Source organism: Polyodon spathula, chromosome 13 (assembly GCF_017654505.1).
Source record: "Polyodon spathula isolate WHYD16114869_AA chromosome 13, ASM1765450v1, whole genome shotgun sequence".
NCBI lineage: Eukaryota > Metazoa > Chordata > Actinopteri > Acipenseriformes > Polyodontidae > Polyodon > Polyodon spathula.
This window is the reverse complement of record NC_054546.1, coordinates 30081535-30104200: the sequence shown is the minus strand read 5'-3', so window position 1 is coordinate 30104200 and position 22666 is coordinate 30081535. Positions and strand designations below refer to the sequence as shown.

The 22666-nt window shown below is 38.8% G+C and overlaps 3 protein-coding genes across 5 annotated transcripts in view; all 3 read left to right on the top strand.

Moving 5' to 3' along the window:
• The first annotated feature begins 23 nt into the window (after window positions 1-23).
• On the top strand, window positions 24-3391 carry sdr42e1 (short chain dehydrogenase/reductase family 42E, member 1). Its single transcript, XM_041268944.1, has 3 exons — window positions 24-113; window positions 355-433; window positions 1038-3391. Exons 2-3 carry the CDS (start codon window positions 360-362, stop codon window positions 2134-2136), a joined length of 1173 nt encoding a protein of 390 aa, XP_041124878.1. The 5' UTR covers window positions 24-113; window positions 355-359; the 3' UTR covers window positions 2137-3391.
• A 9162-nt stretch (window positions 3392-12553) lies between these two features.
• LOC121325399 (interleukin-17C-like) lies at window positions 12554-13588 on the top strand. The gene is made up of 2 exons (XM_041267848.1): window positions 12554-12830; window positions 13342-13588. The coding sequence occupies exons 1-2, from the start codon at window positions 12556-12558 to the stop codon at window positions 13586-13588; spliced, it is 522 nt and encodes a 173-aa protein (XP_041123782.1). The 5' UTR covers window positions 12554-12555.
• A 7956-nt stretch (window positions 13589-21544) lies between these two features.
• The window catches only part of kiaa0513 (KIAA0513 ortholog), a 39328-nt gene continuing 38206 nt past the window's right edge, over window positions 21545-22666 (top strand). Inside the window, exon 1 of one of the 3 annotated variants that reach the window (XM_041269393.1) lies at window positions 21545-21609. The gene's annotated coding sequence lies outside the window, so the exon portion shown is untranslated. Of the gene's footprint in view, window positions 21610-21632; window positions 21832-22666 lie in introns of those variants that run through there. The other 2 variants (XM_041269392.1, XM_041269394.1) reach the window with 2 other exon arrangements.

Here is a 22666-nt window from a genome sequence, read left to right as displayed (position 1 = left end):
TAACTATGGGCTGACCTTCAGACACGAGCTTCCGCATTTCCTCCCTCCTGCCCCTTATTTGTTTTCGGAAATAACTCCAGTATTTAACCCCTGCTGTCTGCAAGAAACTCAAGGTTGGGCGTACTGTGTGAAATGTATTTTCTTATTGTTGTCACATTATTCATATATTTGAAACCACAGTGTCCGTATGCGTGTAAAAACATAGATAAAACATCTATTTAGATAATACGTGAAACTGCTGTACTGTCCGTGTAGGTGACGGGACCTGTTTCATAATGTGCCGATTGACACTGTCTGCCTCGAGATGTTGTTGAAGTACACTTTTAATCAGAAGTCTTGTTCTTCCTGACACAGGTACTATGGCGACTGAGGAACCGAACACAGTTAAGGAAACCTTGCTTATCACGGGCGGGGGAGGTTACTTTGGACACCGGTAAGTTGAACGTACTTTTAACAAAAAAAAAAAAAAAAAAAAAAAAAAAAAAACAACCGTTAATGTAGCTTTGATCTGACTTTTTTTTTTTTTTTTTTTTAATACTATCATTCTCAAAAGGTTCACGTGTTATCAAACTACTAAAAAAAAAAACTGCATTGAGCATTCTTTGCACACCAGGCATCACACAAGGGCAAGTAGCTGGTAATGCAATTTTATTTGCTGCCCCCTTCACATTCAAAGTGGTTCTGTTTGCAGTTATTAAAATATTGCGTTTTATTATTATTGTGTGTCTAGTCTGTGTTAAGGTGCATTCAGAGTTCAGAAGCTGCTCATCAGTTCTAGTTGCCTGTCTCTGATACATGTAAAGAGACAGTTTCCTTTAGTTTGACTGGCAATTCACAGCAGTGCTCTATGGTGCCTACATGTAGTAATATAGACACTTTGGCAAGCCATTGTTGCATATGTCTATGGCAGGCAGCTACAATTGAACAGCAGGTCCTGGTCTTCTATACAGTGCACCTTAACACAGACATGAAAAAAATAAAGTCTAATTTGAGTGTGTGGCTTATTGGGGTAATGTATAATGATCATTCTGTTGCAGCCTGGGCTGTGCCCTCCATAAAAAGGGGGCAAGAGTCATTCTGTTTGATGTCCACCCGCCTGTCCAGAGCATCCTAAAAGGAATCACGTTTATACAAGGAGACATAAGGAACTATCCAGAGGTGGAGAAGGCGCTGAGGGACACAGATTGCGTTTTCCACTTGGCTTCTTATGGGATGTCAGGTAGAGAGCAGCTCAACCAAAAACTGATCGAAGAGGTGAATGTGAGAGGAACGGAGAATGTGATCCAGGCCTGCTTGAAAAACGGGGTCCCGAGACTGGTTTACACAAGCACTTTTAACGTGGTGTTTGGGGGTCAGGTTATAGAGAATGGAGACGAGTCTCTCCCATACTTGCCGCTCCACCTCCATCCAGACCACTACTCCAGGACCAAATCTATAGCGGAAATGGCTGTGCTCAAAGCAAATGGCGCTGTGTTGGAAAACGGGAGCGGTATCTTGAGAACCTGCGCCCTCCGCCCAGCTGGGATCTACGGGCCTGGGGAGCTGAGACACCTGCCTAGGGTTGTCAGCTACATTGAAAACGGGGTATTTAAATTTGTGTACGGAGACCCAAACAGCCTGGTGGAGTTCGTCCATGTTGATAACCTGGTGGCAGCTCACATGCTTGCGGCTCAAGCCCTGGCGGCTGAAAAAGAGCACAGAGCCGCCGGCCAGCCCTACTTCATTTCCGACGGGAGGCCGGTCAACAACTTTGAGTTTTTCCGCCCTCTAGTGGATGGTTTGGGGTACACATTCCCCAGGGTTCGCCTCCCACTCTCTCTGATATATTTCTTTGCGTTCCTGACAGAAATGGTCCACTTTCTCGTGGGCCGCTTTTATAACTTCCAGCCTTTGCTGACTCGCACTGAGGTTTACAAGACAGGGGTCACACACTACTTCAGCATGGGCAAGGCTAAGGAAGAACTGGGCTATGAGCCCCAGGAATACAGTATGGAGGAGGTTGTAGAGTGGTTTAAAGTGAATGGTCATGGAAGAAAGCCTAGCCTGTACACCTTTAAAAAGCTGGTACGGGATATTTTACTCGTGGCTGCACTTGCTGCTTTTACCTTTTCTTGCATTCCAGTGGTAGGTTCATAATCATACTGACACAGTCAAACCCCCCCCACCCCATACACGCACACACACACACACAGACACACATAAGGTCGGCCACCGGACTGAGCAGTTCACATGTTGTGTGTGTCTCATTAATAGGTTTCTTTTTGTTACTATATACGCCCATTCGCCTAGTAATTTAATTTTACGTATGTTGTGATGATAATGATTATTATTAGTCTAGGTGATTTATAAGTGAATCATAACCTACGGCATATAACTCGGGTAACTAAAAAAAAGTTTTATAGCTCTTTCGTTTGATGTATAATTAAAGTTTTCATGTAGCTTTTAATAAAGCTGGTTAAACTTCTCTATAATCTTGTCTTTGCTGAATTGCATTTAAAATTTTGATCATATTTCAGTAGACTGTTCAGAAGAGACTTGCTCTATGTGACACTATCAGTAAGTAAAGCGAGCGAGTCCGTTACTAATTTATGAAATCATTTTACAAAATGGGTAATAATATATAAATTAAAAATTAATTGAAGATGGAATAGTGAAAAAGTGTGGGATAGCAAGATATATGTTTTGGAAGCAACTTACACTAGCAGTGGAGCTGGCTGCAAAATTAGAAGCACCGGAGTGGATCGTGAGCGGATCGAACTGGGAAAATAAAATCCATGGAGCAAGCGGTTTCAAAGAGGAAGAGAGCAAAGAGCGGCGTTTATGAACGCTCCACGCTGCTCAAATGCTCTCCTCGTCAACAAGTCTTTATTATGTAATGTACAATTTAATAGGGATAACTCAACTATTTATAACAACCATAAAATATATAATTGAGAACCTCGAAAACCACACTTTCCCTGCATATTCTCGGGGATAATATGGAGAGATGAGTGCTATCTGCAGTAGTGAAAATGATTGGGCTCTGAGAGTGGGCTCTGTTTGAATTACCTGGACAAGGGCAGATAGAGTTCTCCCTTCTTACTATTATTGTATTGCCCACACTTACTGTGACACACTTACTTTATACAATGACATGTATTACTAAAAACAGTAACATTGAAGGGGATCATTGACTAACGCATTAAAAGTATTACCTTTGTATTGATGTGGTGCTACTGGTCTAATTTTTCATGTTATGTGAATATTAGTGTACTGTTTACAGTAGAGTTGTTGTGTTTCTTTTGGTAGAAAAAGGGATACATATGACAGTATTCTTTTGGGGGGTACCTTTTATGCATAAAGGATTTTGCTTTTTCAATTTGTTAATATATAAATCTTGTTTTTAAATTTATATAAATAATGTGTTTGGATTAAGTTTGGTGTGATTGTTCTGAACTTGGTATGTTTTTTTTTTTTTTTTTTTTTTTTTTAAATTAATTTATTTATTTTATTCCAAACCTTATGTTAAACTTATCAGTCTAAATATATTATATTTGAGACTGCACACCTGTAGAGTTATTAATAATAGTTTAACATAAGAAAATGAGAGAAGGGATATTATGTGACAAATAAAAAATACCGTCTCCCAAAATTGATCTTTTTTATATATTTTTTCTGGTTCTTTATATTCTAAATATGTTCAGGGATACTCTACTGTCTATCAGCTATCAAGTTACAAGATCCCCAATGTGGAATCTCTACTAATGTGACCCACATTTTCATTTTAAATGTTTCTCTTATGAGCTGACTTTTGATGTAGCAGATCTTAACCCTGCTGGTGTTAGCTTCCAGTACAGTGGAAAAGGCCCCGCAGAGTTTACCAATCTTAAGCTGGCAGTATTTAACTGTGAGGAGCTGGTGAGCAGCTACAGTGGCTTGCGAAAGTATTCACCCCCCTTGGCATTTTTCCCATTTTGTTGCCTTACAACCTGGAATTAAAATTGATTATTTGGGGGTTTGTATCATTTGATTTACACAACATGCCTACCACTTTGAAGATGCAAAATATTTTTTATTGTGAAACAAACAAGAAATAAGACAAAAAAAACAGAAAACTTGAGCGTGCATAACTATTCACCCCCACAAAGTCAATACTTTGTAGAGCCACCTTTTGCAGCAATTACAGCTGCAAGTCTCTTGGGGTATGTATCTATAAGCTTGGCACATCTAGCCACTGGGATTTTTGCCTATTCTTCAAGGCAAAACTGCTCCAGCTCCTTCAAGTTGGATGGGTTCCGCTGGTGTACAGCAATCTTTAAGTCATACCACAGATTCTCAATTGGATTGAGATCTGGGCTTTGACTGGGTCATTCCAAGACATTTAAATGTTTCCCCTTAAACCACTCGAGTGTTGCTTTAGCTGTATGCTTAGGGTCATTGTCCTGCTGGAAGGTGAACCTCTGTCCCAGTTTTAAATCTCTGGAAGACTGAAACAGGTTTCCCTCAAGAATTTCCCTGTATTTAGCGCCATCCATCATTCCTTCAATTCTGACCAGTTTCCCAGTCCCTGCCGATGAAAAACATCCCCACAGCATGATGCTGCCACCACCATGCTTCACTGTGGGGATGGTGTTCTCGGGGTGATGAGAGGTGTTGGGTTTGCACCAGACATAGAGTTTTCCTTGATGGCCAAAAAGCTCAATTTTAGTCTCATCTGACCACAGTACCTTCTTCCATATGTTTGGGGAGTCTCCCACATGCCTTTTGGCGAACACCAAACGTGTTTGCTTATTTTTTCCTTTAAGCAATGGCTTTTTTCTGGCCACTCTTCCGTAAAGCCCAGCTCTGTGTAGTGTACGGCTTAAAGTGGTCCTATGGACAGATACTCCAATCTCCGTTGTGGAGCTTTGCAGCTCCTTCAGGGTTATCTTTGGTCTCTTTGTTGCCTCTCTGATTAATGCCCTCCTTGCCTGGTCCGTGAGTTTTGGTGGGCAGCCCTCTCTTGCCAGGTTTGTTGTGGTGCCATTTTTTAATAATGGCTTTAATGGTGCTCCGTGGGATGTTCAAAGTTTCGGATATTTTTTTATAACCCAACCCTGATCTGTACTTCCCCACAACTTTGTCCCTGACCTGTTTGGAGAGCTCCTTGGTGGTTCCTCTTGCTTAGTGGTGTTGCAGACTCTGGGGCCTTTCAGAACAGGTGTATATATACTGAGATCATGTGACAGATCAAGTGACACTTAGATTACACACAGGTGGACTTTATTTAACTAATTATGTGACTTCTGAAGGTAACTGGTTGCACCAGATCTTATTTAGAGGCTTAATAGCAAAGGGGGTGAATACATATGCACGCACCACTTTTCCATTATTTATTTTTTAGAATTTTTTTAAACAAGTTATTTTTTTCATTTCACTTCACCAATTTGGACTATTTTGTGTATGTCTATTACATGAAATCCAAATAAAAATCAATTTTAATTCCAGGTTGTAAGGCAACAAAATAGGAAAGATGCCAAGGGGGGTGAATACTTTCGCAAGCCACTGTAATAGTGGGGAACTGGAACACATCATTGGCCTCTTCCTGGCCACCCAGTGGGTAATGGTATCAATCAGTACATTTATATGACAAAGCGTTTTCCGAAAACTGAATCAGAAAACTGATTTTCTTAGAACATCACTTTTCTGTGTTTACATGATTAACGATAGAAAATCTAATTAGAATTCAACTGTATACAGGGACTGAAGTTTTTGGAAAACGCAGAATATTTTCGCATGCAGAGTACTTTAGTAGCCTAAGTACGATTTGAACAGACCAGACATTTCTGCGACAGAACGGAGACCAATCCAGTAACTCAAGTGCTTTATTGAAGTGTCAGGTCTTAAGTTCAAAGATTACTATACTATAGGCTAGGCTACCTCTATTCAGATTCCCCACAATGTGCAATCAGCCTTTGCAATCAGCTTATCCTGATCTATATTACCAGTTTCGTTTGCAGACATTATTTCAAATTATCACATAATTTTAAAACTGGAAAACATTTGCTGCTTCACTATGGCTATTAACAAATACATACAGACTTTAACAAATGTATTACTTTATCGCTAACTAGACAAATGGATGCATGCAGACTGACTACAGTTTTTTTTTTTTCTGTTTTCTAAATCCATGTGCAGGAGAAAAGGGTCAAAGTGTGAACATGCGTAGTATGCTATTTCAGTAAGTTTTCTGAAAAGTGTGTTTACATTATATACATTTTGTTTGTTTTCGGAATTTAATCTAAATTTCTAGGTTCTGTTTTCCGAAAACTGACTTTCGGAATATTCCAATACATTTTCCGAAAATTGTCTCACATGTCTTTTGATATCGCAATTAATTTTCCGAAAAATATCAGAATTCTTATGCTCTTGTAAATGCACTGAATGACTTTCTTAACCAGAGCGGATCAGAATATTAATACACAGACAGGTGTCTTTGCCCCTTATTTCTGATTGTGCAGTTATCCTTTACAATCTTAGTTTTCTAAGCTGATCAAAGTCTAAGAGCAATTAGGAGGCACTAGTACGTCAGACATTTTCTGAGAAAATTCCAGGAGAAAGCTATAAATGAGCATGTAGGTGATGTATGATTAACACAATTTAAATGAAATATGTAAACATACAGGTCTGTTTGCAAAGTGCACCGCTCCTATGTGTATTTTGTGTTGTATGTTGTGTGTTAATGTTGGTGTATAGTCATTGGTAAACGGGTCTGTGTAACATGAGTGTTTAAAATGTATATTTGTATTTAGACACGAGGATTGCACAGCACTTCACGTGCAAGTAAAATGTAATTGTGAGCACAGGGAATTGCACTTTATTAATTCACGTGCAGTTCTACCGTGACTCCAATTGAATGAGTGATTAGCAGTCGAGTCTCGGTACAGCTGCATAAAAGCAGCATGTTTTCACTCACTCTGTGTTGTGTGTTTGGTGAACGGAGAACGGGATTGGAGACGGATGTTAATAATAATAATTTAAATATCAGCTCACTGTGTTTGTCTGTATAGTCTGTTTTGTTTGTCTCTTTAATTTGGCAAAAGTCCAGTGTCCTGTGTTTTTTACAACCTTTTTATTTACTGTTCTGTTCATTCATTAAATGTTGAGTGAAACCAATCGCTCAGCTCAACCCCTCTGTTGTTTATTTCATAGTTCCTGTTTTAGTGGTCTGACGTCACCCACTGTAGCCGTCTTTGTGACGAGGTCAGACAGACATGATTTGTTTAATTAGTAGACACCTTTATCCAAGACAGCTAGGGTGTGAACTATGTATCAGCTGCAGTTACTTACAACTGTATCTCACCATAAAGACAGAGCACAATGAGGTTATGTGACTTGTTCAGGATCACACTAGGATTTACTGAGCTAGGATTTGAACTGGGGACTTCCTGGTTACAACCCTTTTTCTTTAAACACTGGACCACAGAGCCTTCTGTAAACCCATGAAATCAATCTTTCTTTGCAATGAACTATGGCAAATGTTTTTTTTTTTTTTTTTTTTTTTTTTTTTTTTTTTTTTTATAAATATACAGTAGGGATATGTTACTATTAAAAGTCTTAAAATGAAATAACTAGTTAATATGAAAAGCCATCACTTATAGAAAAAGTTCCTATTTTATGGATCCTTGTACTTTTAAATGTTATTTTCTCTGCAAATTATTAATCAATGCTATACTGACAGTTTGATCAGTTTTATTTTAACGTGTTTGAATTCTAAGCAACACAACTTTGTAGCTTCTAATGCAATTGTTTTAATCTTTCCCTTCCCTTTTTATAAGAATTAAATTCAATTTGCATGGTTCTGAATTCTGTTCATCCAATATTGAGATTTTTTTGTTTTTATTTTTAATATAATTTCTCTTTATATCTGTCTTTGTCTGAGAGCTGGTCTTGTACTGAACAAACTTTCTCATTCCATTCAAATCATGTAACAAAAAGCCTTTCAACTTATCTTCTCTATATATGTAGGAGTAGATGGACCAGAAGAGATGTCATTCACATGCTTGGAATAGAATGAGAAAGGCTGGTCAGTCCCAGCTGTTCCAATTCTCCAAACAATGCTAACTTAATATAAGAGCATAAGAATGAAGGACCACTCACAATGATGACAAACATCTTAAAAAGGCAAGGGGGAATATGAACAAGAAAATAAACTGATACTTGAAGCTACTTAAAATTTGTCGAAGTGAATGAACTTTTTCATTTTGTTTCTAGTGTCCTAGATCTTGAGTTCTGATGAAGATATTTAAAAGTGGATGGGGTCTGCTGGATTATATTATACCTAGTTTCTATATCAAACTGAAGACATGCTTCAGTTCTGCTATAAATGTCAATTAGTCATGACATTAAAAAAAAAAGCTGAGTTCCAGTGTAAAATGACACATAAAAATAGATGTCATAAATGAATGGAGTCTGTTGGATTATATTAGACATATTTTGCATACCAAACTGAAGATAAGATAGAGTTCTACTATACATGTAAAGTAAACAGTCATAAAAAATGTAAAAACATCAGTAGAATTCCAGTGTAAAACGTTTTCGTACATACACTGGAGTCTGTTCCAAGTGATCTAAATAGTGGTGGCCAAATAGCACCGTCATTTAAATCTTTAAAAGAGGACTTGACAAACAAGTTTCTTTTGTGTATTTTGTATTAAAATTAGTTTCGAAGACATTGAAAATACTTATAGCTAAAAGGTCTGCCATAAACTGTTATTTTAGTATTTCCAAATTCAGCACTAAGCTGTGGTGGTATTCAGAACAATGGTTCCCCTCCCTAATATACCCTCTTATTACTATATCATAAAAATATATATCTATACCTACAGCTATGGCCAAAGGTTTTGCATCACCCTGTAGAATTAATTATTTTTTCTTCATAATGTTGAATGAAACCTGTTGAATAATGTTATATTAACATATTGCATTACATACTACTGTGTGGTTTTCCATATACTTAATGAAAAACTGAAAGTTGAAAAGATTGATGTTTACAAACATCTATCTCTCTTTCCTACTTTAACCTGAAGAAGAGACCTTTGAGGTCTTTAAAGCTTGTGATTAATTATTGTTCAGTTAGTCCAATAAAAGGTAGCTCCTTCTCTTTATCTATAAATCTAACATGAAACACTGTACTACTATTATTGCTTCCAGTAGACTCTTGCAATATCATTTTGTAGTTTATTTAATTACATGTTAATAATATCTAAATTATGTATATATGTGACAGGGTAGCTGAGTAGTGACGTCAGGCCAGAGCGACTCGCACAGTATTGCAGTTGTAAAGGTGCTGCGGCACCATTTATTTAAACAACAACAATAAAATGAAAGGTTTAACAAAAAAGAAATCTCAAACACAAAACATATGTCAGGCTGGGCAGATTGCTTTCACTTATCCTATGTTTATTTTAATCTCCGTTTCTTTCTCCTCTCGTTCTTCCTCTCGAACTCCCACCCAGAGTGCAGAGAGCTGCAGGCTTTTATGCAGGTGCCCATCTCCCGATTAGCACCAATTAATTAACTCGGGAGTTAATTAACTATGCGGCTGACCTCACAACCAGCTGAATGTAAATAAAGTTAATGGGAACAAGCATTTATTTGTCTGCACTAAGGTAATATATATATATATATATATATATATATATATATATATATATATATATACATATTAGAAAAATGTTAAATAACTTATTGTAAAGTCTATAACTTTACAGAAATGTAAATTACTACACGAGTCCCCAAAGTTTTTAAAGGGGGGAAAAAAAAAAAAGATTGCCTTAAAAATAAATAAATAAATAAATAAATCAAGGCACATATTCCTCGTGTTCCTTCTTTCATTTAGGTAGATGGTTATGTTAAAATAATGTATTGAAAAATATGATCTCATAATATGACAAACTGTCACTATATGATAAGAACAAATTTACAAAGTTATATAAGGATGACACAGCAATACACGGGAAGGACTATAAATTTACAAACTAAATATAATAAGATTATATTGTAGCGATCTCAGTTCCCGCAGGCAGGTGCATCACACATGGTGAAGCAATCCACACACACAGGCAGAGGGTGGGTGCTAACCCAGGACCTCTCGCACTAAAGCATAGCGCCGAAATCGCTGTACAAAAAGAGCCGGCTCCTTTGCAAGGAGTGCATATTAGGTTTTTGTCTTTGTATGTGATTACATCACTTACCAACCCTGCTGCTGCCTTCCCCCGTGCACGTAACACTCTCCCCTGCCAGCGTAAAGGCCGCCCCGAACTTGCTCACCAGCTACAGTCCGACGAATGCATGTTGGGGTACCTGCATCCCACTTCTAAAACCAATGTAGCGATCTTGGTTCCCCGCAGGCAGACTCATCACACAAGGCGAGGCAATCCACACACAGGTGGAGGACAATAACAAACCAGGGACCTCTCGCACTAAAGCATAGCGCCGATACCACTGCACAAAAGTGCCGGCTCCTTTGCAAGCAGCATATATCAGGCTTATGTCTTTTTATGTGATTACGCCACATACCAGCCCTGCTGCTGCCTTCTCCCGTGCACGCTATAATATTATTTATAGTTTTGCTCGACAATATAATTATTATTATTATTATTATTATTATTATTATTATTATTATTATTATTATTATTATTACTACAATAATGGTTTAAATTACACTTCTTAATTCAAATAAAATATTTATTTTATTATACCTACTGATTTTCAACACCGACAGGAATCCATAGCAGACTATGCATACATATTTTAACTCTCATTTTGCTGCTGTGAGCGGTAAACTTCAGCTTCAATTCTAATTTCCTGTTTATCATCACAAGAAATGTTATTGAGCTATATGCTTTTCATGTATCTAGATGACACATACTGCCTTGCTTTCTGTTTCTGTCTCAAATTCAGACAATAAGGCAGAAAAGAAGGAGAGAAAGTCGACAACTGGCATTCAATGAGGAATGAGACATTGCAAAATGTTGCAATGAAAGTACTTAACATTGTACATTGTAAAGTGCAATGGCAAAAGCATTTCCCCCACAGAGGAGTACAATAATTAATATTATAAATCTAGCAAAGATTACATAATGTTTTTCATCAACCTATATTCCACTGTGATGAACCACAAGATGGATTTTTATAAAAGTGGAAAGACTCTCTAGATTGCCTGTGAAGCTTTAACCAAGACTTCCAATTGATTGACATTTGGGGTGAGGTCAGGTTTCTTCAGGAATTCACATCCTGCAACTGCAAAATAATATCACATTCTTTTCTTAGAAGTCAGATGGAGGCGTGCTTTCTAGTGTATATAAGGTAAACCAATTGCTCACCTTAAAGCAGGTCATACCATCCATATACATCTGCAAGAAAACCATTTCAAGCTCTTTCCAAAAAGTCAGCACGTTTAGAACATAGCTTACACATGGAAACTCTGCAAAAGGTAAGATTGTATTTCTTTTATAGTTTTGGAAGGCATTCTCCAGTGCCCAAATTGGTAGTCTGTATGTAGTCGGTAGTATTGTATGATTGTCAGTAGTTCATACAACATTTTTATTTTTATGTATTCCAAGCAAAACACTGTTAAAATAATTTAAGAAGTAAAATACCGGTATAGAAAAGTTTTAATTATGCATTATTTTTTTATATTGTTTCTGCAATTCAATATGACCATTTTTGAAAGAAAAGCAATTAAATAAACATCGCTAGACTCCTTTTCACACAGCAGTGTAGTGGCAAGCAGGTTTCAACACCTGCCTATAGAACTCAAGTCTGCTTGCAGTTAAATTAGAGTGCATATAATTGTAACCTATGTAAAAATGAAAATTAATGTGTTCCATTATGCCATGGTTAGGTGGATGCAGCTTTACATAAAATAGAGTACTAAGGTCAAGGGTCTAGATATGGTCATCGGAATATAAAAAAAAATTGCCAACACATCATGGTCGAAAATGACATATTTACTTTATTTCACGTTTAATGGAACTACCATCGCGTACAAGGAACTTGTCTATTGCCAGATCCTTGTTTTCTAATTTTATTGAGTTCCATGTAGACCCACAGATTAACGATGGGGCTCAAATTGATACAAATCAGGTAAAATAACTTAATTAGAAAAACTGCAGAAGTGAGCCTATATAGCATTCGATACTTATGGAAACAATAAGAACGTGACAAAAGACATTTCTGCAAATATACACCATGGTTGTACCAGGAGAAACAACTTGCATAGTAAATATTTCATTTTTTGACATCATTTGTGGGCAAATTTCCCATCTTAAATCATCTATATGTTTACCATAGTAAAAGCATAATATAGCGTAATAAAGCAGAATAAAGCCTTGAACACTGAAAAGGCCTAGAGAGGTATACAGGTGTATGTTAAATACATAGTATAAACATGCGAAAAGCATGGGAGAAAACTGCACAACTACTGTGCATATTTACTGTGGTAAAACCATGTAGTACACTTTGCCATAACCCTGCAGAAGCGAAACTGAGAGAAGCTATTTATCCTCTGGAATACTTCAGGTTGTTCTTTTGATGTCGCTGGTGGCCCCATGTTGCTGGAGACACGGCGAAAGCAAGAGAAGCCACGAGCTGTGCATGCATGCGAGCGAGATTGAGGATGAGAAGATGCAGATCATAGTTGTGGGGAGGAAGGTAAAGTGGAACCAGCACCACTCTGTAAACATGGCCGAACAAATGCAGGCAGACACGAGGAAGAAGAGGCAGCTGAGCTCCTGTGAAGATCTGCAGCTGATGTCCAACAAGCTGAGCAACGATGAAGAGCGCTCCATCTCACCTTGGACATACACGTAAGGAATGGCTAATCATCTACTTCATATAAAGAATCTGAATGATAAACCGAGCAGTGGTACCCCAAACTTTAATATTCAGGGGTTAGGGTTAGTCTTTTATCGACCAGGTTTTCCCACTCAGGCCACATTGTTCAACTATCCCTAAATAGTTAGTTGCATCCTCTTTAAATACATGCCAAAGGTTTTTATTTTTATTTTTATTTTTTTTTTAAATAGTTCCCACAATATTATTAATATACTCCCAGTGCTGAGTATCTCTTTGGGACAGTTATTCTTTTACCCCAAAACATGTTTCTGCATTGCCAATTGCCAAGACTGGTACAAATTTCAATGTCTTAACATTTTTGGCAGTCACCATATGAAAAGCATACGTTGTCTGAAACCTTGCTTATTACAACCTTTAAAATGTGTCCTCACTATACTGCTAAACTTCTGTTTGTGTGTGCAAAGAGTTGTATTTGTCTTTGGTGCACTATGATTAATCTGGCCCTGTGTATCTGATCCCCAGGTTCAATGTTGATGAAGACAGATACCCCAAAGTGCTGGCTTTTGCTGAATGTCTTTGCATCGGTTGTATTAGTGCGGTCACAGGGAAGGAAATGACCAGCCTTAACTCACTGCTGCTGACACAGAGAATCATGGTCCTGCGTCGGAGACCCTGCTCCAGCAACCCCGACCTCTCGGCATTTTATGTGGACTACATCAACGTGCCTGTAGGCTGCACATGTGTTCGACCCCGCACATACCACTTCTGAAACTGCCTTTAGTAGAAATTTGGAATATTTATTTCATTTCATGGAAAATGTCTTTGTAAATAAGAGTAATTTATTTTTATTTATGTATGTATGTAGCGTTTTGGATTTTGATTTGAAAAAAACTAAAGTCACATTTTAAATCAATGTTCTAATGTCTTATTAGCATCTAATAAGCTGAATATTTTTGTGTTCTTTGTTTTTTGTACTTCTAATAATTTTTATTTTAAGAGGTGGCCTAGTGGGGGCAGTGTTTACACAAGCTGTTGAGCAATTCAGAAATGCATATGTATTTGAATACAAGATGATGAGGAAATAAAATCACATTAACAACTCTCTTTATTAACTGGTCTACAATTATTTCAAAGAGTGCCTATGTAATACTTTAGATATCAAATATACTTAACAGAGTTGATTCTGCTGTCCTTATAAAAGTTTATCAAAATAAAATAATTGCTGTAATAAAGCACAGTGAAATCACTGTAAAGCATAAGTAAGAGGTAGGTATGGTAAAGCATATGAAAAAGTATTGCAATTCATGGTAAACTATCTAATTACATAGTATAACCATGGAAAAGCTGCAAAATTACTGTGAAAATGTACTGGGGTTAACTTTTATAAGGGTGATGTACCTCAATCACATTGTTTTGATGAGTTAGGGCCCTATTTGGTTTGGTAGAAACCTGTGTAAACCGCTGGATAGGATCTATTTTCTTCTATATCTAACAAATATGTAAATATGTGTAAGTGCTGGCAGCATATAGTGCATAGCAGTATGCTGCCAGCAAAACTAAATTAAATTGAATCCAAAGTGGCAGATCACTGCATGACGCTGGCTCTTACCTCTATAAAAATACTAGCTAGGTTACATTTACCTATGGCTGTCAACTAGACCTAAATAACCTCTTAACACAGACCCATAATGTTTGAGTGATTGCAATAAGAATCAATCAGAATGATTACAAACACCAGCTATAGAGACATAAGAATATTTACAAACGACAGGAGGCCATTCTTCAGCTATTCTAAGCTTGCCCAGCTCCTAGTTTGGTCTTAAAGGATTCAGATTAATTTTGTCATAAAAACTTGATTAGTGTAGCGGATATTTACTTAATTTAGTTATCTGATTAATCCCAACTACTAATTTTGTTTTAATTTGTATTCCAATGATTGCCCCCAAATGGAAATAATTGCAATAGGATTGGACTCTTTAGAGTAATATGTATTAAATTCAGATCCATCAATCCTGGTGAAAGTGTAACATTGATACAATATTAGACCGGATTATTAATTAGTACAGTGCATAGTAACAGTTCGAAAACAAATGCAGACATTGGTTTAAAAGTATAACTACATCAATTTATTTATAGCAGACTAAAAATGCAAAATAAAGAATTTGTAAATACTAGTGGTTAAACTAGTTTAATGTGAGAGATTTAGCAGTCAGTATTGCATCACATTGGAATTTGTACCTTACGTTTATACGAGTCAGAAATGCCTTCAAATAACCATTGAATTCAGAACATTATAACTTTTTCGGGTTCCAGCTTTATGGACTCAGACGGAGGCAGTGATTGTGGTGAATGAATGAGGTCAGCCCTTATTTATTTACAATAACTGATAGAGGGGTGAAAGAGCACAGGGTAGGCATAAATATGGGGGGAACGGCTCAAGACATGCACACACACACACACACGCTGCCATAGCTCCTCTGGCTCCTTCCCTACATCAGTCACTCCCTTTCCCTCCTTCTTTTTCTCTCACTTCCCTCAGCAAGGTTGGCACAGCTGTAGTCGGGGCCTGTCTCACTGACGTGAGTGGGTGGTTCTCTTGCTCTGTTACTATCTTCTCACTCCTATCAGTTCGGCTATCGTCTCTCTGTCCCCCCTCCTCGCATCTTTCCCGCCACTCTTATATGCTGGCCTGCCCCCTCTTGCTTCTCAGATCCGGTTGGAGGAGACCTCTTGGCAGCCTTTCCCTTCCGGCCCAATCAACGTCCTCGCTACCTGTCCATCATGGGGGTCCCCCGAGATTCCCGCCACCTCTCGAGGTCATTACACTATGTAATAACTTGGATTAATATACATTTCAACAAACATTATTTCGATAAGGAATCATATGCTTAATCTATGTGCCAATTGAAGTTATATGAAAAGTAGATCTTATATTTAATAGTTACGCAACAAGGTTCCCAGTGTTGCAGGCAGCAGAGTTGCAGCTGGATGTCTTGTGATGACGTCAGCAGCGGGAAGTTCAAACAGTACCGCAATCTTGCAAGCAGGACCAGGATACTTTAATTGATGCACAGTCATTGTGAGATAGAAGATCATGAGTACCCAATTCTTACGGATCTCAGAAGTTGCACTCAGTTACTTGAGTTGAGAAACGGTAGTTTCTCAAACAAAGTACTTGATCTCGCTCACTTTTTTTCACTTGTTTTTTTCTAACTTGTATCAAAAACAAAAGCTAAGTTAGATGAAACATTGGGACAACCTTGGTCAGCACCAAGCAAATAGGCACAACTAACTTGGCTTGTGTTTTTCATGCATTTATTGTGCATGAAAAACACAAGCCAAGTTAGTAGAAACAACTGGGGCAACTTTGGCCCCCCATCAGTTTCACAGTTGTGCCTATTTGCTTTGTGCTGGGTAAGGTTGTCCAAATGGTTTCTAGAAACTTGGCTTGTGTTTTTGATATCTCTACTTTAAATGGCTGGGCACTTTTGAGAACTTATTTTTTTACTTTATAACACATACCCATTACAGGAATAGCAAAATTGTTCAACCTATTTTGAGGCAATGTACTGCCTTTTGGATAGAGTAAATGTAAATAGTAGCCTAGTCTGTTGAAAGGGTTAAGATGTGAATCTATATAGTGTAGTGGTTATGTAGCTGGAGTGAAAGTATGACTAGTTAGGGCTCAAATCCTGCCATATATATATATATATATATATATATATATATGTGTGTGTGTGTGTGTGTGTGTGTGTGGTGGTATCTGCTTCTTCCATTGCTTCTTACCCTGGCTGGAATTTGCGTTGCTGTTTGAATCAGGTAAGTGGATTGTAGTTTATTTGTTATAACCGTTGCTTGCTTAGGTAAACAGCCTGCACTTAAATAAAACATTTTTTAAAAGTAATTAAGTAATCCAAACTGTGTTGGGGTGTGTTGACTTGTGAGATTGATGCAAATTTAGTGTAAACGGTGAATAGCTTTCAATTGTCCTCTAACTAGGGGGCGTGTGTGTCAGTTCTGTGGTGTCCTGCATACATATTGAGAGCTATAACCCTGCAATTATTTAGTTTTGAGAGCATAATCTGCAAACGCGTGTGGTATCTGCTTCTTCCCCTGGCTGGAATTTGCGTTGCTGTTTGAATCCCTGTTGAAATAGATGAGTGGATTGTAGTTTATTTGTTAGAATCATTGCTTGCTTAGGTAAGCAGTGTGCAATTCAATAAAAAATTTAAAAAGTAATTAAGTGATCCAAACTGTGTTGGGGTGTGTTGAATTGTGAGGTTGATGCAACTTTAGTGTTAAGTATACAACTCCAGGCCGACAGGATGGTATAAATTCACAATCGGTGTCTTAAAATGCCAGCCTTTCTAAGTGCCAGCCAGTCTAAGGGCAGTCTGAGCTGTGGTAGTCTAAGGGACATAAATCCAAGGGCAGTCTGAGCTGTGGTAGTCCGTGCGAGGATAGGTCGTGAGGACCTTTTACAAATCCCCCCCAATGGCTACTAGAGGCCTCATTCCTACCTTGACACCTAATGCCTGGACCCCCTGGACAATGGAGGCTCACTCATTCTCCACTCCCAGAATGAATACTGGTAAGTATCTGTTGCACAAACCTTTACTATCTCCTTCTCCCCCTATTCTGCCTGCTACAAACTTGAAAATCTCCTTTTTCAATTGTCGCTCTCTGGCTAAGAAATCTCTGCTTCTCAGCGAACTTACAACTGATAGCAATCTTGATCTTCTTTGTCTAGCTGAAATCTAGCACTCTGTAAACGACATGCACTCACTGCATCTAGCCACCCCAAAGGGCTAATCCCTCTTTGACAAACCTCGCCTCACTGGCCGAGGCCCGGGCACTGCTGTTATTGCAAATTCTGTGCTCACTTCCTCCGTTTTTTCTTTGCCTGTCTTTTTTTCATTTGAGCATCTCGTCATCAAGCTCCTCTCTCCCATGTCCCTCACCCTTTCTGTTATCTACCGTCCACCAAAGAGCAACTCTGCTTTTATTGACGAGTTTTCAGAGTTCCTCTACCTCGTCTGCACTTCAGTTGATAAAATCCTACTCTTAGTTCATGCTGACTAGCCTTCCTCCCCCCTAGTCACCGACTTCAACATGATTCTAGACTGTCTTGGACTATCTCAATCTGTAAACGCCCCTAGTCACACCCGAGGACACACCCTGAATCTGCTCCTCACCAGGGGCCTTGATATCTCTCTCTCTCTCTCTCTCTCTCTGACTATTTCTTAATCACTGTTAATATTAATCTCCCTGCTCTTTTCTCGGCTACTGATACTGTTATCTCCTTCCATCCCAAAAATCTGTTGAATCCTCTGAAACTCTCAGAATATGTCTCTGCATCCCCTCTAACTGGTACTCTCCTGACCTCAGTTGATGACCCTCTACAACACTACATTTACTCATATCATTGACACTGTTGGCCCACTTCCAGCCAGAACCGTCAAGAAAGATCAAAACTGCCCATGGTACACCCTCAAACTTTGATTGCAAGTTTGCCTGCTGCAAGTTTGAGCACAAGTGGAGGTCGTCTGGACTAACGGTTCACAGAGAGATCTGGACCGACCAACTTGTGAGCTACAGGCGTGTGCTTGCCATGGCCAGGGTGAAATACTTCTCTGAAATCATAACTATGGGACACGGTAAACCCTGTGTTCTCCTTAAGACCATTGACCAAATCCTACATCCAGCCACCGACAGATCCATCTCCCATTCATCCTCCTCTCTTACCTGTAATGATTTCTCCTCTTTCTTTTGGAACAAAATTGACATCTATTCTATACTCTCCCACCACATACTCAGTTTACTACTTGACCACCTTGACGCTCCTCTGGTTGCCCCTCCTGCCCCCTCCTCCTTCTCTCCTCTCTTCATTGCTGATGTTTCTGGCTTACTGTTGAAATCACCTACTGCCACATGCCTACTGGACCCATGGCCGACTAACCTTGTCCATCTCTGTGCTTCTGATCTTGCTCCCTCCATTATGCACACTCTCAACCTGTCCAGGGACTCTGGCTCGGTTCCTGAGTTACGCCGGTACTCAAAAAACTCTCCACTAACGTAATTTCTGTCCCATCTCCAATCTCCCTTTTCTCTCAAAAACTCTCGAAAGGGCTGGAGCCAGTCAGCTGATGAAACATCTCGCGGAGAACAATTTGCTTGAATCTCTACAGTCTGGTTGTCCTGTGCTTGTCCTCCTTGACCTAACAGCCACTTTTGACACCACAGATCATGGCATTCTTCTTGACCACCTTCAGAAGTATGCTGGAATCTCTGGAACCTGTCTGCCAATTTTCTTCAGCTGAACACTAGCAAATCTAAACTCCTTCTAGTAGGATCTAACACTCAACTTAAGAATCTAAATATAGCTGCCCTAAACCTTGGAAACTGTCTGCTGCTGCCTTCCCCCACAGCACGAATCCTTGGTGTACTTCTTGACAAGCCTTTGATGCCAACATCTCCTCTGTGGTCAAATCTTTCTTCTACCATATTCGAAACAACTCCAAAGTCTGTCGCTACCTTTCCTCGTCCTGTTACATATCCCCCCCCCCCCCGTACAAAGCAAACAGGGCCCTAACGGCCACCTCCCCCCTTAGTCTCAAAGTCCTGGAAGAGGGGAAGCAAGGTGTCCATGGTGGCGGCCATGGTGAGGGGTCCTTCACCCCCCACTTCTTCATGGCTGGCAGGCGAAGCAGAGCCGGCAGCGACCACAGGCAAAGCAGGACCGTCAGCGACCCCAGGTGAAGCGGGATCGTCAGCAACCCTAGGAGACACAACAGAAACAGCTCTCCCAGGAGAAGTGGCAGGCAAGCCCAGGCGATGCGGCGCAGTTTATTTTAAACACAAAAATAAATATTTTAACGAAAAAAAACTGCTCACAGAGCAAAATAAAAGTTTAAAAATAACAACAAAAAAACCACCACAAAAATGAAAAGGTCAAGTTGGGTAAATTCCGGTCACTGATCCTATGTTTACTTTTCGTTGTCATTTCTCTCTCTCTCTCTCCTCTGTACACCCACCTCCATATTCTGAAAACAAGTGCTGTACAGATAGTCATCATCACTGGCAGTTCTCGCGCTTCGCTGTAATAACTTGGCGAGAGGAACAGTAGCTCCTCTTGATCACTTGCAGTTCCTGTGCTTCGCTGTAACTTGGCGAGAGGAACTACTGTTCCTATCGATTAATCAAGTACCTTTGAAGCTTGGAGAGGGTGACATTTTCTTGTGGTCTTACAGATAACAGGTTAGATCTGTTCATTTCTTTACAGAAACAAATGCAAGTTAAGTGTTTTAAGGGGGGGGGGGGGGGGGGGATTGTAAAACACAGAATGGCATTCTAGTATTAGGTTTTATTAAGCTCAATTCCCAATTAAATACACAGCTCCAAAATATCATTACACTAGGCAACCCATTCCAGGAAAAACGTATAGAAAAAAGTTAGGCAAAAACAAAATGTGTACTGCCAATTTAATAAAGTTGGCACTTGGTATGAATTAGAATGGAAGGGGGCATACATTTTGGCAGTCTCTGCACTCGAAACACAGCTTGTGTTAGAATAGTAATTACTTCCAACCCTCATCTTGGCTTTCCTGATTCTTTACAATCTGAGCCTGAAAAGATACCATTATGCAAAGAGGGTGTTAAACTGATGCATATTATTAAGACATCTCATTTTTAACAGAAAGCATTTTCACACTGGGAAGCCGGTAGAACTGCAGCTGATTGTTAATTCTGCTCCCAAGACCAGCTAAAAAAGGCTTGCTGATTAAAACTCCCACTAATTATTTGGAATTGACTGGAAAAGTCAGCTATTATTGCAGGAATTGCAGAGCAGATTAGAGACTGGCTCTGGTGTTGATGACCAGACGCACTGGTAACCAGGTGGTGGATGGAAAATGCAAGGGGCACAAAGTGCATGGACAAGGACATTTCTCAGTATGAAGGGCTGCTCAGTATTTAAATGAATATCAAAGAACTCTTCATTTTAATTGTGCTTTTTAAAAGTGCACTTATTGTTCCATGGTGTTTGCAATCGTTCTGAGTGGTTCCGAGTTCTGTTTCTCCAATATCGAGTTATTATCGACTCTCTAATCCTGACTTAACCTTGCATTTAACCACACATTGTAAACTACCAGTTTGAACTTAAAACACACCATTATTTCTGCAACCGACTAGCCGTAAATATTAAAGGCTCAGTAGTGCTGAATTTAGTGCATTTACATTCAGTGGCAAACGTAGAAGACACGAAGACCAGAAATAAGACAGAAAACGTTTGTCGTTGAATTTTAGTTTATTTTAGTATTTCCAAATTTAGCAAACTTTTAAAATTATTAGAATGTAAAATTGATTTTAAATAATTATTTCAATATATTCAGAATGCACACCGACTAAATTTTATTTTGTTCTTACTAAACGCAAGATCGATATTAAAACAGTGTGTTTAACAGTTGACACCTGGGCTTACCGGTAAGTGCAGCACCCTTTTCACATTGTGAAAGGCATAACAAAATAATAAACGTCCTCCACATAATCATCTCTGCATTAGCATTGCCAACTTGTCAGAGTATATTTACTTTAAGGTTGTGAATATTTCCTACAGCCCAAATAACCGTTTGATAACTCTCGCTTTAGTTTGAGTATAACGCATGCGCTACAGCACCTCAGTTGTGCTGTGAGCGCCTGCGTGTGGACGTCAAGAGGGGGCGGGTGCAGATGTTGATTCTCCCCTGAGCAGGATATAGTGAAGACTGAGTACCTGGAATTCAGTGTTTGAGAGGTAAGAAGATAAAATATTTCTAAAACATTAACCTTTACAAAGAGGGGTAGACGGGCGCAGGCTGCAGTGGGGACGACTGAAAAATGGACGGTACAGTTATGCATTTTACCGTGCTGTATTACCGTAAGAATGGTATATTAATATTATCAGCCATTTAAATAACTTATACATTAATGATCCAGCTGTCGCCACAAGGAAAGAAGTAAATGTGCTATAAAAAACGTAAGTTAGTGGGGAGTTTTTTTTTTTTTTTTTGTCTATGCAATGTTGCTTGCTCAGAAAGGAGCATGCGAGCGAAGGGTCATTTTATATAAAATATAATATGTACTGTGCCACCACCAGTTAAACACAGTTCACGGTTGTTTATGGTAACACTACGTCTCTTTTAATCAGTAAAGACTTAATTTATGTGTTTTCTACGAGAATTATGGCTATCAAATGGGCACTACATGATCTACTTGTTTAGGAGTTTATTTATAACAGATCGGTTGAGGCTAGCACATTTTGTAGCCTAGCTAATCCCGCACATGAATCACTTACTGTGTAACAGCCAAGCCTATCATCTGTTTATTAAAAGGGGGCAACAAATCATCAGAATGTCGAATGCTGTTTTCCATTTATTTTACAAATGTATGTTCTGCATTATGCATACGCTGCTAGAAAATTTGTATTTTTTTATTTTTATTTTTTAATAAACTTGCACGGTAAAGTTGTGAACACTGGTGTGTATTTTTAGTACACATCAGGGAAACCCGTTTATCTGTGAAGAACCGAGGTTGCTCTAGGGACAGGAAATGTGGAGTTAGTTATCTGCAGATTACTAGAATATATTTTACTCTGGTGTGGTGTGCTGTGGTGTTCGTGGTTTCTATTGCCAACGTTTTCGTGTATCAGTTGTCTGGTTAGGGTAGATAATTCTTTCTTCCTCTGAGACAGGTAGTGACTGAAGAACGTCGATACACACTCACTGTTTGCTGAATGCGGGTTTTGCAGACCTCTGCTACATACGTTACAATTTTAATGTATGTTTTGTCTAAATAATGTGTGTGATGAAATG